Here is an 18,247-nt window from a genome sequence, read left to right as displayed (position 1 = left end):
GTCACTGAGAGTGTCAATCTTTTTTCTCATTGTTTTCCCATTTCTCTATCCATGTCTGACTGAAGTTCTCATCATGACCTTTCCACTTAGCTTAAGCATGCTTGGGTCATTTTTTCCTTTTCTGGCTTTCTAATAAATATTTATTTTTATGACCTGAGATGGCTTTGGTATCAAATTGCTTTACTTCGTGGTGTGTAACCACTTGCAAAGATTTAAAGACAGTAAGACAAATCACGCGTGGTCAGTATGTTAACTTAACGCTTGCTATGCTCTTTCATTAAAGGGGAAAGGGAATAGTTACATGCAGGAAAAAATAGATCAAAGTTATTCATAACTGTAGGTAATTCTGGAAACTTAATGGCCCAGAGAATATTACGGTTCCCGCAAGGGCTTGTTTTTGTCAGTGTTGTTTATTGATGCTGTTGTTTCCTTTGCAATTATTTCAGCCAGGTCCTCGCAGAAGCAGCTACAGCCCACACTCTCTCCTTCTGTGGATGAAGCTCACTCAGACGATTCAGATGATATTGTTGTCGTCTCTCCGCTGCTGCAGATGAAGAAAAACTATCCCCACTTTTAAGTTTTGGTAATGGGCTCTCATGATTTTGAATTATTTGATTCACAAACAAAAGTGTTTCTACCAAGACAAAGCATAACAAGCATGGAAAAAAGGGGGGGTATTAGTCTATGCTTGTCATTATTTCAGCCATAAATAAATCATTCTGTTTGTGTCATCTCTGCAGACTATATAGTTGAAACCCACTGACTGACTGCTACCTTTATCCTTATGGTACGCAGAGGAAGTTTAGATTTAAAAAAAATTAAAACAAAACATTTTAATGTTTTGTCTTGCAATGAGGATTATAAATTCAATTGCCAAATTTAAATGAAAACAATAAAACCTTAAGCTATTTCATGTCAAACAAAGTAATTTTGTTTCAGGTCAACTAAAATACTTTATTTAATTGGAAAGCGAAAAATAACTTGGCTCCAATTTTCAGCTCACATATGTGAAGGGGAATAGCTTGTATTTGCTACAAAGTCCTCTCTGTTTAAAAATGTTATTATGTCATATTTTAATATGTACTTTGGGGGTTTTATACTAAATATGTACAGTCTGTGCAGACCTTGTTAAGGCTTTTAGAAAGCCACTTCTCTTGTAGGGCTATTCTAGGCCTACTGTATCTGCAGGGTTTTTTTTATTTATTGGTTTTTCCAAGTGTGTTTGCTATAATTTGTATGGTACTATTTTGTAGTTGAAATATCTGATCATGTAATCTGTTTTTTATATTTGTCAGAGAAGGTGCGTAATAGCAGGAGTGTTCTGTGAAGAATGGCCTTGTGACTGCTTTTTCTGCTTACATATCACAGATACAAGCGGATTACGCAGGGTCATCTCTAACATGCGAAAACACTTGACGTAGGAGATGTGTTGCTTTATGCCCTGTTTTAGCATACATCGTTTGACCGAAACTTTTACGTAACTAGATTGCTCATACACTGAGCACTGAGGGGTTTTGAGTCTACTGTTGCTTTGCTCTTGTTTATCTCTTCTCTCAGTGCTGCCTTTGCGTGTGCACCCATCAGCTATCCTGCAAGTGCACAGTAAGTCCAGTCACAGGATGGGAGAGGGTTCGCAGTGCCCAGCCATCTTCTCTCACTAACTGAAGCTATGAGGCTCATCTGCTGGAAAGCACTGGCACTACTGCTATATTCTGAGGGACGTGGATTGGGATGAGCATAGTATACAAAACCCAGTCCACAGAGTTTGATGGTTTAGGTACAGAAGGTGGTAGGTTGTCTTATAACAGACCTTGAAACACTAATTGACAATGTTATTAGCAGACTCCATGGAAAAAACAAAGACAGAAAGGGCTGTGGAGAACATGATCAGAGTAGTCTTTCCAGATCTGGTGTGCACATTGTAACTCTTCTTGATTGGAAAGAGGACCTAACAGCCCAGACTATCATGCCAACATCCTTCCTAAGCCTTAAAATGTTTTTTGAAAGGTGAACCGGATGAATTATGTGATATTTCCTGGAAGGAGAATTTAATTTTACAAACATACAGTGAAGGCTGATGGAGACTCTAATGGTTTCTTTGTCATCAAGAAGTACTAAAGTCTCTTGTAAACAGCAAGCACAATTTTAAATATAAGATTTTTATCACCTTTTACCCCTTCTTTTTTATATTAAAAATCTTTCATCACTGTTTTGCAGAATACTAATAAGTCAGAGCTGTCTCAGTTCTTTGATTCCAATGAAGCACTATCTGAGGTTTATCATAGTTCATGCCAGTACTTGCAGCCAAAGAGGAAACTGGATGGCTGCAGCACAATGCAGCTGATTTCATTTAATCCCATCAGTGGAAATGCTGCCTGTGCTATTTCCAAAGGCGGTTTTGGGAGCTCTCCATACCAAAGCAGTCTGAAGAATGTCATTTACACTCTCGTTGAGTAAATTTTTCCTGCTGCTACTTCAGTCACGTGACTGTCATCTGCAAAAGGATAAAAAATATATATAAAATAAAGGAATAAAAGGGAAAAAATCCTCTTGGCAGAAGCTGAGAGCTGTTTCCCTCTTTTTCTGAAAGTCACACTGTAAAAAAGAGTCACTTTGCTAAATAGAAGTAGAGCTATATTGCGTTGCTTATGTATAATATTTCAAGTCTGTAACCGTGGTTCTGTCATGGATACCTCCAGAGAGAGTAACTAAAACTTAGGACTTAAACGTTAAGGGGAGAGTAGTGTGTACTGTGTGCCAGGACCAAGACTAGTACAAAATACCTACACAGCTGTTGTCCTGTAGGGAAATACTTGGATGGCAAATACAATGAAGACAACATTCTTTTACTGTGCTGTAGTAAAGAACTATTGTGAAAGTATTAGGAAGTAGAAACAGAGTAGAAAGGTTTCCATTTTAACTGAGCATATTGCTAGCAGGAATACTGTCTATAGACAAGTTCCAGGATAGGGAGGGAAGAGCGTCTTGGTAAGACCCAAAGTCACAGAGAAAAATCAGGGTGAAAAGGAGCAAACGTCTGCTGGAATGAATTAAAATCTGCCTGGAACTTCCTAAGTTCGTCTGCTGACAGCCACCAAAAATCTGATGTTCGCTTGAGTGGACTGCAGGCTCATAATATTAGTTTGGAAGCTAGCTATATGATCAGTGCATGTCAAAAGCTTGGTGTGATACAGTAGAAAAAGAAACCTTCACGATATTAGTAGCCTTTAATGTTGTTTCTTCATATACTTTAATCAAATATGTTGAAAAGAATACTGATTGACACTGTAGGTTTCATTCTGTGGTTGTGTATCTGAATACAAGTACCTGTACATCTGGGAAGAGGTGTGGAACAATGAAGGAAGAAAAATATAATTTCAGAGTAAATGGCACCTTTCCTTCCCTCAACTCAACAGGGAGCAAGGACAATAAAAATCTGTGTGGCTCAGACCTGTCAAGATAGGCCCTAAACAAATACATTCAGTTTCTGAAAAACATCTTCTGTAGAAAGCACTGATAACCTTGTGGGGGTGTCAAGGTCTTGAATTAAAATTAAACTCCATTGTAACCTACCTAATCTAATAGCCTACTTTCCCATTCTGCTAGTATGCAAGTTCTGTATGGGATAATGTTGCCTACTTAAAACCTTTTGGAATTCACAGTAGTGTTTAGGTGGTGATCGCGTGTGCATATAGAAATCTGACTTTCATGAAATGCCATTCCTGATGATCTCTTTTTGTCCTTAAGTGCCTATGCCTGTAAATATTGACTGTGGCATACAAATCTGATAAACATATTGTTTTTTACATAGCTATAAAAATAATCCCTACAGAAGCAACTTTTAAGGTAGTTGAAATGCAGAAGTATTAATCTTGGCACATAAGGAAGAGCCATTAATTTTTATGATCATTTTAATATTTAGGACTGTGCAAATCTTGTATGTAATTTATTTTTGGACCTTTTAACGGTTAAAAGAATTGTGATGTATTTTCTCCTAATTGCTGAACTTTCAAATAAAGCTAAAGTTTGTAACTTAATTGTTCCTGCATTCCTGCTGCAGTTACTATATTTGCATTGCTGCTCTGGCCTGTGCAGCATTGGAGCTGTGCTCCTGCTCTCGCTTTGCACCTAGGTTGACCTTCTACCTCTGACTGCTTTGCTGAGCCAGTTCTGACTAGTCCTGTGTCTTTCATTCTGCAAGACAAACAGTGAGGTTAGCAAAAAGTTAACTCCTAAACATGTAGAGTGTGGAATTTCTCTTTAGGATACGTTCAAGATCATCCCATCAGTAGAGTGAATGGCCTCCTTGACCAAAGCCTCATGGAACTGCCGGAGGTAATAGACTTTTGCATTCAGTTTTGGCATCTGGTGTTTTATTCAAAAGAGGAATCCTGTCAGAGTAGTTCTAAAACTGAAAGTCATGCCGTTGCCTCAGATGTATTTGTGGCTTTGTGCCGCGTACAAGAAGTTTCATTTATGCCTTCTCATGTATTGTGATGCTGCTTGCTTGTGGTTGCAACAGTCACACTGACCAGTTACCGAACCAGTGAAATTCAGTTAAAAGATTCAAAGCAAACCATCATGATGACTGTTCAAAATAACCTGCAGGACAAAAAACATGCCTAACCAGGTTATTGATATATACTTCTCAGAAACCTTTGGTAGGAGGGATGCAATAAAGATAGCCTGTGTTTGAACTCAGTAGGGCTGCGGAGCTCTCCCTGCGGTAGGACATGGCAGCACTGCTGGCATGCAGAGGATGAGGTGAAACTTTGGGGTGTTGTCAGCTGGGGGATGGCACTCTACAGGATTTCAAAGACTTTGTCCAATTTACTGTTTACCCCCTTGCCTTGCTTATTGTTGCTGTTTATAGAGATCTGGTGGAAGGAACTAGGATGTATGCATTGCTTTCCAGGTCCACTGAAAAAGCCTTTAGGAAGAGTCTCAGGACAAAAGCCTTATGCTGCTTTATAAAGGTGGAAAAATCAACCAGGGTCAATAAAATAGATGACCCTGCTGACTGCTGTGAAGACATGGGAATCCTGTAGTCATCTTACTATCAAGCAGAGTCCGTGTTGTAGAACTAAGACTAGAACAGAGCTATAACAGTACAAGACTCAAACTATTCATGTTTGATAAATATGTTCTCCTCTAACTTCTACTTTTTTATTCTTTCCTCTTTACTCCACTGGCATATGCTCTGGTTTCCTTAGCAAAAACTTTAGTTTTAAATGTGAAACACTGGAGGTAAGCCAAGCTGCATGAAAGGAAGAATTTTGGTATGATTTCTTGGAGCAGGTTAGTCTTGAATTCAGTTGAAAGTAGTTAAGTGTTCGCACTAGTTGTATTAAGCCATACCTGGGCTTCTGAACTCCAAGTGCCCTTGATTCTTGCAAGCTTTTTCTGCATCTGCATATAGTAGGTTTGTCAGCTAACTAATTGCCTTCCCCACATACGCTTCTAAAGGCAAAAAAATAAAAAAGTCTCGTTCGTGCTGTGGGCATCATTAAGACTTGCAAAGAGCAAAATGGCCATGTAAGGCTCCAGATTATTAGGGGAGTGTTTTCAAGCATGGTTGATGGTCTGGTGCTGCACCAGCTTCTCTCGGGTTCAGTGCTTGTGGAGCTGGCGCTTCTCTAGCATTTGCCGAAGTGGTTCTTTGCCCAGTAGAGGCAGCACCGAGATCCGTGTCTGAATACTTACCCTATGTCTGAAGCATATTGGCATTAATTCGTGTGTGACCTTTAGCACTTTGTCTGCACTGTGCTTGAAGGAATAGCCTTGAAAGGCAAGGGTTGATATATTCTTTTCATTAACTGTGTGCTGGTTTTTGTAGGGAGGGTTGTATTCTACTGATTAAGTTGTATTCTGCTCTTCTTGCCCTTCCCACTGTCTGGCTGTGCTAATTACTTTTTTCAGATCTGAGAGCATTTGCGTGCATACATCTTTTTGGGTCTCTAAGAAAGTGTTCATGTTGCTCCACTCACTGGAGCTCTGTATAAACAAAACTTCCCCTCTCAAGATGTTGCTGAGACCGTAACAGCTCCCCTACTATTTGGTGGATTTCTTGCCAGCGTGCCTCAAAGCCGCTTAGCACTGGGTACCACCTAAGCCCCTCTAGGGCTTCTACTCTTGTTAGTTTGAACAGATGTGTCATAAAATCTTGATGCTCAAAATGGACTGGCAGGAAGGGAGGAGGGACATGGTGCCCGTTGCGAAGGGCTGCCTCGTGTCCCTCGCTGCGGGCAAGGCAGCAGCTCACCTGGGTCTCGTTCCTCTGCCCCGTCTCAGTGCGTCAGTTCTGCGGAGATGAGGCTCCGCTTCGATAAGGTAATGGAGCTTGAAAGCCTTTCCTGTAATATGAGTTGAGAAATGAAATACTGTGAAAACTGTCATCTGATTACAGTATGGCTGTAAAAAAGGCTATATTTAAATGGCCTCTAGTTATATGCATAGATCATTAGAATAGCTTTTAATAAACAGGGATTGACTACAAATGCTTGTAATAAAGTTATAACATTCTGCATAAACATTAGCTTAACATTGTCATTATCTAGCAATAATCCTTATTTGTATCTTATGCAAATTGTGGCAGAGTCTTCTATTTGTCTAACCTGGAATTTTTTCCTGAACAGACTCTCTATAATTTACACATGGAATTGGCAGTTTTCATCCTCCTCTCAGCGGATATTTAATAGCCAAGTATTGCAAATCCATGCTGGTAAGCCTTCATTATTATACAAAATGTACTAGAGTGTTATGAAGAAATATCTTAAATAATTAAACAGAAACTATGACTGACAAAACAAACGAACAAAGTGCAATGTGAGCTGTGTTGTTCTTTTCTTTTTATATTCACTTATTCACTAATTTGCTGAACTTACTGAACTGCAATGGGTCTTGCTGTGATTAGAGCGTATTTGCCAAGTTCCTTTGTAATTGTTTCTTTGCAATTAACTAAATAATAGAATGTTCTGCGTGTAGCTCTCTGGGGAAAGGAAAGGAGCAGGCAGGTGCTTTTGCAATAGGATTTCCACATCTTCCACCCATTTCCCTGGATTTCATGCAGTATAAAAAGAGTGGTAGAACATGAGAGAGAGTATTGCCTCAGGACAGGAATTGACAGCATTAACCTTTTCATTTAATTTCTTTGAGTTTGCTTAAAGCTTTACGCGTTGGCCTTGCTCGCAGCTAGAGAGTGCATATTTTTTGTTTACACCCAAATGTCCGTATAAGGACTTCAGAGGAAAGTAATAAAGACCAAAACGCACGTTCCTTTCTGCAGCCTTCTCCACACAAGGGAAGTCCATCAAGGTAGGGAAAGCCTCAGAGGAGAAATCAGTCGGGAACAACCTTGGTGATGTGGCTTCGTTGGAAAGAGCGGAGGCTGGAGACGGAGCTAACCAGCAGGAGGTCGGGGAGCAGCCCTGGATTTGTTATTTCCTTTGACTTTCAGCGAAAAGATACAGCGGAAGCCCTGGGAGAAGAAGGGGGCTGCAGTGCAGCTCAGCAGGAAGGAGGCACAGCTTGACTTTAGGGTAGAGTTTCTGGGGTGGCAGAGGCAAGCGGGACCGAGGTGCTGTTACAGAAACGCTGCTGAGACGCGTTGCTCGCACTGACCTCCCTCTGATTGCCCACGCTTTAGTCCCCAGCCTCAAGAGGGTGACCCATCCGCCTGCTGGCGCTTGGAGTGCCAAGCTGCCTTTTGTTTTAATCTGTATTGTTGGCTAAAGCCCTTCATAACACATAGAAGGTCTGACGGTCAGGGGAAGACTCCTAACTTCACAGTATATTGAGGTCTGAATTGCTGCATTCTCACAGTGAATCAGAAGAGCCAGGGGTATGGGATTACTACAGCAAAAAGTGCTCTCGTATCACATCAGCAGTGGGGGTGTCTGAAGTCAGAATCTCAAGAAGAGTGGAAAAACTGTATCCTTTCTAGGAATGTTTTTTCAGACTGTCAGATGGTCTTGGGGGAGGTGCATCGCCCTTTGCCTTATTTTGCAGGTTTAAACTAGTCTTTTTTATCTTGTCTTTAATTTTGGACATCTCTCATCTGTGTGTTTTGTGCAGTGATCCTTTAGCAAAGCCAATGTCAAAGCAAGTTAGCAAACTCTAATATGGCTTTTAGGGTTATTTTTCAGCGGGATTATCATCTAACAAGCTGACATTTGCAGTTTGCTTTGGTTGACTGTAGCACTACTTTCTACGCAAGGGTGATTTATTGTTAGCCTTTATTCCTGGGATATCGCAGCAGTGGCTTGTTTGTTCATTTTGCTTTGGCAAAACAGAGAGTATCTATTTCTGCAGGGAGGGAAAGAGGCTGCTGTAATCGAAGTATGAGAGCCTTGGTAACTGTCTTGTTGTCATGTAATCAAGAATTACCTGAATAGGATCAAATGAGAGACGCTAGACACCTAAGAAATGCAAACACTGCTGGCTGAAGTGCCCTCCATGGAAAGGGCGGCTAGTGCTAATTCCTGTTGTTTATCCTTTATTCCTAGGTTGCTGACTATATTCTTCATTTTTATATTCTTCCACAGCATTATAAATAAATGTTGGGGGGATTAAAACTGTTGATGACTTGGTTTCTTTCTAATCCTCATCCTGACTTTACTGTAATTTTATCCCGTTCTCTCCACTGCAAACGAACGTGCGAGAGGCAAGTACACGAGCCCTGCTCGGGCTGCGGAGCGCTGGTCCCGCTCCCACTCGGGGCCCCCATACGGAGCCTCAGACTGCTGTGCTGATACTCTGCTGCTTCCAGCCCCACTTAATAGCATCCAGCTTTTTCTGTAATTTCTTCCAAACCGTTTTATTCAGTTTGATTTACATCGATGCTGTCAAACAAGATCTCAGTGCTGAGCGCTGGCCGCATCTGCTTCCATTCTGTGTCCGTCGTATTGCTGACAACGGTCCCGGCGCAGCAGCCTGCCGGGTTTCTCTGCCCCAAGGCCCACGGCAGCAGCAACATCTGCGGGACAGACCCCAGCCTGGAGCATTGCATGTGCCGAATTGCACAAACTCTGCGGCAGAAGTGGCTTACGCAGAGAGATCTCCCGCTCCGAGCGCGGTCTCTCAGCTCCTTGTCTTAAGGTTGTTTGAACCGGAGGTGAAATATGTCAGATCGTTTGGTTTTAAGAGGATTTCGTCCTCATCCTTGCTGGCACTGTGGGAAAGGGGAAAATGGAACAAAATAAAACTGGCTGCGGTTGTGCCGTCCTCCTTCAGAAAAAAAACGAGAACTTTTCTTGCAGAAGGCAGGAGGGAGTTGAGCTTTTGTATCTCGTAGCTTCGTATATCTTGTACTTGTTCGCATATTGCATGGCCGTGAACTCTCTGACGTGTGTCTTAATGCTATGTGTGAATGATAAGATTTCTTCTTAGCTATGTTGATAATACTCATATGAAAATCCCGTCCTAGTCAAAAGCTATTGAAGCCGATGTTATATTTCAGAACATCAGCAAAAATATTATATATTATTTGGTCCTAATATTTTAAATAGACCATTTTTAGCTTTTTTGCTTTCCTTATTTATAAAATATATCAGTGAGGGCAGTGCAAAAAGGTAAAGTCCTAGCTGCATTTGGGGAAAGTAATAAAGCTTCACCTGCAAAAGAGATGTATTTCTAATCACCTGCCACCATTTAGAGAAAAAAGCCATTGGTATTATCCTTGTTTTACAAATGGGATACACAGCACTCCAAAACTTTGTAACTTTGCCTGGTTTTAATGGTTTCTAATCCTAAATGGAGCTAATTAGATTAGGGATTCTCAGATGTTGACCTGGGAGACGTTTGCTTGAAGACTGCTAGAATGCGGATGTTCCTTTTTTCCCCTCCAACTCCAGCCTGCATTAAATGATACTTAAAGCACTTCCAGCTTTTCAGATGAGCCGTGGCTGAGGTGCACTGCCCCAGAGCTGCTGCGAGGAGAGTCTGGCTCACGTGACCGTGCGGAGAGGCAGAAGGCCCACGAGATGGTCTAAATACTAAAACGTGGTCTGTATGATGGGAAAAGTTTAGGAACTCTTGTATTAGTGCTAGACTATACTATGTATTTAGAGCATGAATGAAATGATTTGATCCATGCCTTTTAATAGAAAACAGCAAATATTTTTATGCATTTCAGTTGCAATAGGAACAATACAGTTTACCTTTAGGACTAAAAATAGTTTGGTTCTGTTCTGTTTAGAAAAAATGGAAGGATTTTCTAGGCTGGTCGGAGTATAATCCTTGGGTAAGTCATAATGTCTGGGTGGCTCTGCTGAGAGCACAACACATGCTCTGTTATGTTATGCAGTAATGGACTGCTTTTGCTTAAATGCTTAGGTGTTTAATTCACGGCTCTGATTTATGCGGTCGACAAAACAAGCTAACAACTCCAAGTGCATTGAAATTAATAATGCAATTTAGTTGGCTTCAGGTTGAGGCCAAATCTTTGTCTGAAGGGAGGACGGTGAAACATGAAGCACTTGGAGCGCTTAACGTCTGCAGGAAATCAGTGAAGATCAGGCGTGTTTGAAAATCACACGAGGAGCTTGTTTGCATCTTTCGACCCCTCAGTACTTCTCAGAATTTCCCCCTTTTGGAAAAACGAGAATTGTGACTTCTTTGTGGGGGCTGAGCATCAACTCATCTGGTTCTCCGGTCAGTCGGGCGCGTTTGAGTGCGAAGGGCCGGGGAAGCGAGTCGCGGGAGGCAGAACCCCGGCGGCTGGGTCTGGTTTGGGTGTTTTGGGGGGCCGGTAGCGCAGAACGGGCTCCGGTGGATGCCGCTGGCCGGGACTCTCACCCTCGGTGAAGCGCGGTGATGCCGGGTGAGTTATAGCAGCCATGCCACCGCCCCAGGGTGGCCGTGACGGGGGTGCCGCCGCTCGCCGTGGGGCAGCCGGGGACGCGGGAGGCCAGCCGGCGGGGCTGCTGCTTCACGGGCACGCGTGGGTCCCCCGCGCAGCGACAGCACGGCAGCCGGCCGGGGCTCCCCGGCGCTTCTCCGTGGCATCCTCCAGGCCGTTGCACGGGTCCTGGTGCGGCGACGAAGCCCTTCCAGCGCCGCGTAGGCGCAGGCCCAACGCCGGGGAGGCAGGACCTGCCCTGGCCTGGGCGGCGGCAGAGCAGGGACCCAGCGGGCGCCGCGACCCCCAGGAGCCGCGGGCAGGCGCTAAACTCGCACACGCAGGGCCGGGCCCCGCGGGCCGAGGCCGCGCGCGCTCGTGTCAGCGGTGGCGGCGGGGGGGGGGGGAGGCGGGGCGGGCCGCGGCGGCGCCAATGGGGAGCGGGCGGGCGGCGCCAGGCGCGGCGGCGGCGGAGCCTCTCGGCGAACAAAGAGGGAGCGAGCGGCGCGGGCGGCGGGTGTCGGGGGCGCCGGCCATGCGGGGCCGCGAGCCGCCGCCGGGGCGCAGGTGAAGAGCGAGCGAGGGCGGCGGCGGCGCTGCCTCATGGCCGGCGGCGGCGGCGGCGGGTCGGCGTGAGGCGAGCGGAGGCGGCGCGGCGCGGCGGGCATGGCGGGCGTCAGCTACTCGCCGCCCTGGTGGGTGAGCCTGCTGCACCGCCTGCCGCACCTCAGCCTGCGCTGGGAGCTCACCGCCGCCGACTTCCGCCCGCACGACGCCGAGTACCAGCAGGTGAGGCGCCGCCGGGCGCGGGCCGCCCCGCTTCCCGTGCCGCGCGGGCTCCGTGTGGCGGTTGGGGGGGGGGGGGAAGAGTCTGCGCTGTGCCTGGGGCCCGCGGCGTGGGGTGCGGGGGCCCCGCCTGGGGGCGAGCGGGGCTACGGGGGTGGCGTGTGTTGGGGGCACTTCCGCGCGCGGCGTCTGTGTAACGGCCCCGGGGTGTCTCGGGGTTAGGGCGATGCGGAGGGAGGCTGCACGCACACGCACCACGGTTGTGTGGGGGTCTTACCATGCGTACGGGCACACAGGGGGCTGTGTGTGTGTGTGGGGGGGTATTACCACACTCTCACACACATACACAAGGTGATGCGTGGGGGGGTATTACCACACTTTCACACACATACACAAGGGGTTGTGTGTGTGGGGGGGTATTACCACAGTGTCTCTCACACGCACACACAGGGTTGTGTGTGGGGGGGTATTACCACACTCACGCTCCCCCCGCGTGTGGGAGCTCAGCCCCCCGGTGCCCCTCAGTTTTGGGGACTGTGGCGGGGGCATCACCCCCTCCCCCCCCCCCCAGCGCCCTGTTTTGGGGGCAGCTCTAGCCCCTAGGCGCGGTGCCTCCCCTACCCCCTGTGGCGGCGGGGGGCCCCCTCCCCGGTGCGGGGGTCTCCCCGGCAGGGCCCGGGCCGGGGGCAGGAGGGGGTCCGTCCTGCCCCGCCGACGGCGCGGGCCCGGAGCCCCTTGGGGTTGCTCGGGGGCCCCCGCTCGCCGCAGGGGAAGGCGAAATCGGCCCCTGGAAGGGAAGGTGGGGGCCCCCCTGCAGCCCCGCGCCGCTGCCAACCGCTGCCCCCCTGAAGGCACCGGCCCGGTGTAATAAGCGCTTGGCGCTGGCGGAGGCTGCGCTGCCGCTGTGCAGACGGCGCAGGCCACCGCGGGCTGCTCGGGGATCCGGCCGCTCGGCATCTGCTCCGCCAGGACTCGGGAGACGCTGAGCGTGCCTTTCCAAAGCCGACTGCATGCCTGATAGAAAACAGATGACTTGGTGCATGTGAGCTACGTTAAAATCAAGTGCATGAGAAGATGCTCGCAGAATACTTGTGTGCTGCTTTTTTTTTTTTTTTTCCCTGTGCTGCTTAGCCTGTATCCTGTGCTTGGTCGGCTAGCCCGGTAATTAAAATGACTGTGGAGTGAATCTGTGTGCTCCAACATCTGTGTTCTCTGCTGTCATCTTGGAACAGAGCTGCAGTGACTCTGCTGCCTCGTTTTGCCACAGTCTCTGGTTTTGAAAACACCATTTTGCTTTTCTGAACATACTTGCTGTGCCCTATATATGCAGCCTCCTACCACATGCGCAAAAAAAAAAAAAAAAAAAAAGCTAGGGCATCCAGGCAGTTCTCGTTTTTCCTAGAAACAAAAGGTATTAGAAATACTTTGGAAAGCAGTATGTTTTGACTTTTTGTTTTAAACACATGAACAGTTCTGTAGGCTGAAGCTAGAGCAAAATGTGTGAGATATATTTAAAGAGCAGTGGTTAGACACTCTTTAAACCAATAAACAGAATAGACTTTTGACTTAACTTTTATGTTTTGGGCTTCCATTGCTTCACTTGTTTAAGTTCCCTTGGATTGAAGTTTCAAGAGAGGCATGCAGATATAATACTGCACAGCAGCTTAACTGTATTTCCATGACCTCAGAGGGTAGTTGCCTTTAAAACAAGGGATATGAGGTATCAAAGATCAGAAGTTAGAGTTGATGAAAAGATGTTCTTCAGAGTATGTTATCATGAAACAAGTGCTAGTTAACCTTTGGATGGACAGCAGATATCCTACAGTTTCTCACTTAAATTGCTTAAAAGCATTCCTCACAACCATCTGGGGTTGTCTTCATTTGTCAGATAATGTTTTCTGCAGTAATCATAGTGGGACTTAAAGCCTTCTGTTGTTCTCCTCCTGTGTAGTTGCTTCCCCTTGCTTGGTGATATTAAGGACTTCTTGCACAGCAGTAGATGGCTTTTTAAGTCTTAACATTCGCTCGAAAGAAAATGTCTTATCAAATCCAAAACTGAATGTCTGGATTACTGAAGTGTCTGCCTTCAAGAGACAGATTTGAATAGCAGCTTTGCTGGTTTCAGCCTTGGCTAGGGATAGCAAATAGGCGCCACTAATGCATTCGGTTTTATCGGTAGTGTGCTCATTGTTGGTTATATAACAAGGCTGCTGTGTTTCTGGGAGTTGCGACTCGAGTTTGTAGCCACACAGATGAATTCCAATGCAATGAAACATGAAAACCTAATCCAGGAGTTGAAATAGTAAAGCTGAATGCTCTCTCGTACTTTAAATTGTTCTGAAGGCCTTTGACTTCTAGCTTTTTTCCATTAGCTTTATTATGAATTTGCATCTCTTACTCTGTTTGCAGCCTTTGCTCTTCTTTTCCTTCTTTTCTTTCTGATTAGTGATTGATACCATAGTATCAAAGTACAAGCTGTCATGCTGCATGATGTATCTGAGTTCTCCCATGGCTAAGCAGAGGTCAGTAGGGGGGGATGCTAACTGGGGCTTTATAGAGATGGGAAAGGACAGACTGTCCCTAGCTGTAGTAAGCAAGGATTACCTTTACTAAACTGAAAATACCTTTAAGTCTCCATGACTTCAAATCATAGAGTAACTAGACTGTTGTCATGAATAAGCGAACAGCAGGGCTCAGCGTCCGTTCTGGTCCTGGTTTGTTATGAGGAAGGAAGCAACATGTCCTTCCTGATTCTTCACTGATTCTCTAGAAAAGATGTCCCAACCCATGACCAAGGGAAGACATTGCTTTCTTCACCACACTGTTTCTTTAGTGACCTCTTGGTTAAGACCTGCTTTATTTTTATTTTTTTTTTGTCCTCGTGTTTTGATGATAGCCTTTGAACTTGTGCATCCTTTGAACATCCCATTTTAATGAAATATGGAATGGTGGCTTGGATTTGAATGTTTTTGTCATTTGTGGAAGCGCCACATGCTTTTGCAGGTGAGCAGGCTTGCTGATATAATAGGCTTTCTACCCCTTCCTATTAAGGATTATTCTAATGCGCAAGCCTCTATTCCACTGAAGCAGCAGACAAGCTATTGTCCCCTGAAACCTCTCTGAAGCTTGTGTAGCTCATAGATAAGCACATACTGCCTATCTTTGAAGTCTAGGTCTTTGTTGTGTCTTCTGGGACCCTGGATGATGGGGCATATCTGTTAGCACAGATCTAACAACCAGTTACAGTGTTCTGTCCCATATTGTCCCTTCCTTCAGAGCAGGAGGGACACCCACTGTGCGCCTGCCTGTCTCAAGGCAGCTGTGTCCATTGTGTACCAACCAACAGGGGCTTCCTCCTTTTGTCTGAGACCATGAGAAATACTCGTGGCAATGTTGTGCCAAAGGCTGAGATTGATGCAGCCACAGGCTTCAACCATGTACCTTCTTCACCTGAATCAGTCTCTGAAACACTATCTCTAAGTATTATTTAATTCCTGTTTTCTTCTACTACCTGTCTTTTGTGCACAGTGCTCTAACCTAATCCCAAGTCTGGAGGAGATCCTCCTATGTGGACTAGGTTATTTAAAAATGTATGCATATACCCTTCCTTTAAGTGCTCCACTTCAGTCATCATGACAAACTGTGGACATCAGTACAACTAGTTGTGTGCTTGTTTGGGGGAAAGGAGATGAGCTTTAGTGAAAAATGAGCTGAGGTTGTGATCCCTCTTCTCCAGTGGGGTAGGCATACTGATGAACAGAGTCCCTTTAGAGCTGCCTTTGTGTCCTGGTTTCCACGTGCTGCTCGAAGGACTTACCCCATAGAGTCATCCCTGCAGAAGGTGTTGTCAGACCAGTTTTTTTCTTCACCCTCTCGTGAATCATTGGGATTGAAGATATCTTGATATGAACAGTTTTGTTCTAGCTGTACTCTCATCTGAGTCATACTGCAGTGCTCTGCAAAGCCTTTTCATTGTGTAGTGAGTCACAAACTCTGGAGTGAAGGGAATGTAAAAATGGAGCAAAGCCTGTGTTACTTCTGACAGCATGATGCTAATACCAATTCTGGTTTCTCTGCCTTTTGCTGCTGAACAAATAAATATTGGTTATCATACCAGTACTGTCCATTTACTTTTCAGTTCAGTTAAACAGAACAGTAAGGTGGTTCTGAAACTGTGCTGTTGCCGCTAATTTAATCTGTTTAGTAGTGCAAAGACATCTATTTGTAAATTAATTGGTTGCATAGCACTGAATTAGCTTTAGTTCTGAGGGCAGAGTTGGTTAAGAGCCTTGAGGAGGTGTGCACGTTACCTGCTAGAAAGGACCAGAAAAACTGAGTAGCTTTGTAATCCAGTACATCAAGAGGTAATGGGATATCTGTCTGAGACAGGGTATCTTTAGTCCTGCCAGAAAAGGAAACTACAATGCTTTGTTGTAGCTCTCAGCACACCATGAGGCTTGAGTGTACTTAAACAGTGAAGAACAAAAGAGGCTGTAAAAGCTAAGCTACCAAGTATCTTGACTTGAATTTCTGTTTTTTTCTTAATTGCTGAAAAATGGCAAAGTCTAGCTGAATCTATGTAAATACATGGATTCTGCGTGAATTTGGCCAGAATAAAGCAAAATCCTCCAGCACGCCTCTGAGACTCATCTCTGCATCACCCTAGTGCTTTTTCTGTGAGAGTTAGAGTTGATAATGCACAGATATAGATGCAACGGCAACCATATGTGCTTTGAAAAAGGCTTGGTGATTGATTCACACCAATTAAGATGCAGAGCCACACTAAAGGAAACAACGATAAGAACGGGGGTGTGCTGTAGTCCTTGGTTTTTGGGATGGTCTCTCTAGTGTTGTTGCCCAGGAGTTTCCTTTCATACATCTGTCAGTGCTTTCAGGCTGTAATATTGTTTTCCTACTGACGTGTGTGTGCTATAGGGAATCCAGCAGCGAAGGGCTTGCTAGGTGCTGTGTAAGCCCAATGATGCTTTCTTCCTTTGACTTGCAGACTTTAATCTAAGGCATGTGTGTTTGAAACTATAGGCAAAGGTTCAGCAAGGAATTGATTCTGTCAGGTACTTGCTGGCTCTGTGAGGCTGTTTCCCTACACGTAACAGCTAATGTCGTCTTTGGAAGTATTTTTTGGCTGGAGAAACATGATGGAGACTAAACTGCCAAAAAACTTGGATTAGAGAGATTGTTTTAGAACTTCCTCTACTGTACTGGCGTCTTATTTCAACTCTGAAACCAAGAGCCGTTCTGTAAATTGGAAACATGTGTATTAGTAAAGTTAGATGACGTGTTCTTGTCTCGTTGGCTCCAAGTCAGAGTGTAATGTGCCTTTCTTAGAGGGGGTTAGACTGAAGTTTTCTTTCAGGAATAGATGGACCATTTCCCAGGCCTGATCAGCTATCCTGCTGTAGCACTAGTTTGTTCATATTTCCATAAAGGTCAGGTGACCCTGGTTAGTAGAATCCAATGTTTTTTTAATTAAATTGAAATTGCTTTTAGGTTTTTAAGAACTGATGGTAAATCCCTTCCTCCCTTTCCTCATCAGTCTTGGTTACATGAGTAATCATGTAATACCTCTTATCGGCAAATTGGTGCTATAGTCTGAATCCTCTACTCCGTGTTTGATCTGGAAGAGCGTATATTAGGGAAGTATAGCATAATGAATAACCAAAAATGTAGAATTAAGACGTTTTTTGATGGTTGGTTTACCAAAGCAAGACATGTAAGGGTTTCTGTGGACCATACATGCAGTCATGTGGCAGCATATGGTATACAGACAGGAAGAAAGTCAACCTTTGCCAGTTTTCTGTCTACAGCCTTACTATTTTGCTGACCCATGCTGGACTGCGTTTTCGGATGGTCTCCTGAGAATTGACAGTTTCTGGAAACCCTGACTGTAGATTACCTTACTCTAGTCAGAAGAGCAATTTTTCTGAATGTATGATTTTAGCAGATCAAAATACACTCAAAGGGCTAAAAGATGACTTGGAGGAATATGAAATGTGTTGTGGGGGGAGGAGGGAAGAAGATGCAAATGAGTGTGCACAGATGTAGACCATGCTCCTTTCATTTGGGTAGAATATTGGAAGTATTAATCCTTCACAGAGAAGATGCTTTTGCCAGGTCTGCTGAGCTCTCTGGTCTCAGGAGACCTTCTCACAGCATACGATGCTTGGAAGGTATCATGCTGGTCTTAGCTGGAATAGTAGAATCAGAGTTAAAAGTGTTTATCTAATCAGGTGATGGCCAGCCACTGGCATCTTGTCTCTTCTGCTGAAACCAGCAGAAACCATTTGTCCTCTTAAAAATCTACTCTTCTACAAGCCTTGTCTCCTGGTCTGTCTTTAAGTACTAACAAATCTTGGATAATGCATCCACCTCCTGTGAATGTTGCCTATATGTTGCACCTACAAGTATGCACTCAAGTGCTTATTGGTTTGGAGAAGATGACATTCAAGAATGTTGTATTTTGCCTTTGCTTTGGAGAAGGGGATGCTAAGCAGGAACTGAAGACTAAGATGGGGGGTCTCTAACCTCGGTTTGCCACCAAAATGGTATAGCTACTTAGGAAGAAGTTTATCTTGGTGTCTAACTGCAAAGCCAGATCACTGGTGT

The 18,247-nt window shown here is 44.9% G+C and overlaps 2 protein-coding genes across 11 annotated transcripts in view; both read left to right on the top strand.

Moving 5' to 3' along the window:
* Window positions 1–9,554, top strand: part of IQCE (IQ motif containing E) — a 34,061-nt gene extending 24,507 nt beyond the window's left edge. The window contains exons 23-27 of one of the 7 annotated variants that reach the window (XR_010885864.1): window positions 447–583; window positions 4,265–4,335; window positions 6,636–6,721; window positions 7,286–7,929; window positions 8,853–8,873. Coding sequence is in view for 3 of the 7 variants with exons in the window: in XM_067306713.1 (XP_067162814.1) it covers window positions 447–577 (131 nt within the window). In the remaining 4 variants the exon portion in view is untranslated. Of the gene's footprint in view, window positions 1–446; window positions 4,038–4,264; window positions 4,597–6,635; window positions 6,722–7,285 lie in introns of those variants that run through there. The other 6 variants (XR_010885866.1, XR_010885863.1, XR_010885865.1 and 3 more) reach the window with 6 other exon arrangements.
* A 1,803-nt stretch (window positions 9,555–11,357) lies between these two features.
* Window positions 11,358–18,247, top strand: part of TTYH3 (tweety family member 3) — an 82,642-nt gene continuing 75,752 nt past the window's right edge. For all 4 annotated transcript variants that reach the window (XM_067306070.1, XM_067306072.1, XM_067306069.1 and 1 more), the window contains exon 1: window positions 11,358–11,626. In XM_067306070.1, the coding sequence (XP_067162171.1) occupies window positions 11,504–11,626 (123 nt within the window). In that variant the 5' untranslated portion in view covers window positions 11,358–11,503. The remainder of the gene's footprint in view (window positions 11,627–18,247) is intronic.

The sequence above is a fragment of the Apteryx mantelli genome, chromosome 16, assembly GCF_036417845.1.
Source record: "Apteryx mantelli isolate bAptMan1 chromosome 16, bAptMan1.hap1, whole genome shotgun sequence".
NCBI classification, from domain to species: Eukaryota; Metazoa; Chordata; class Aves; order Apterygiformes; family Apterygidae; genus Apteryx; species Apteryx mantelli.
This window is presented reverse-complemented; position numbering and strand designations above follow the sequence as displayed.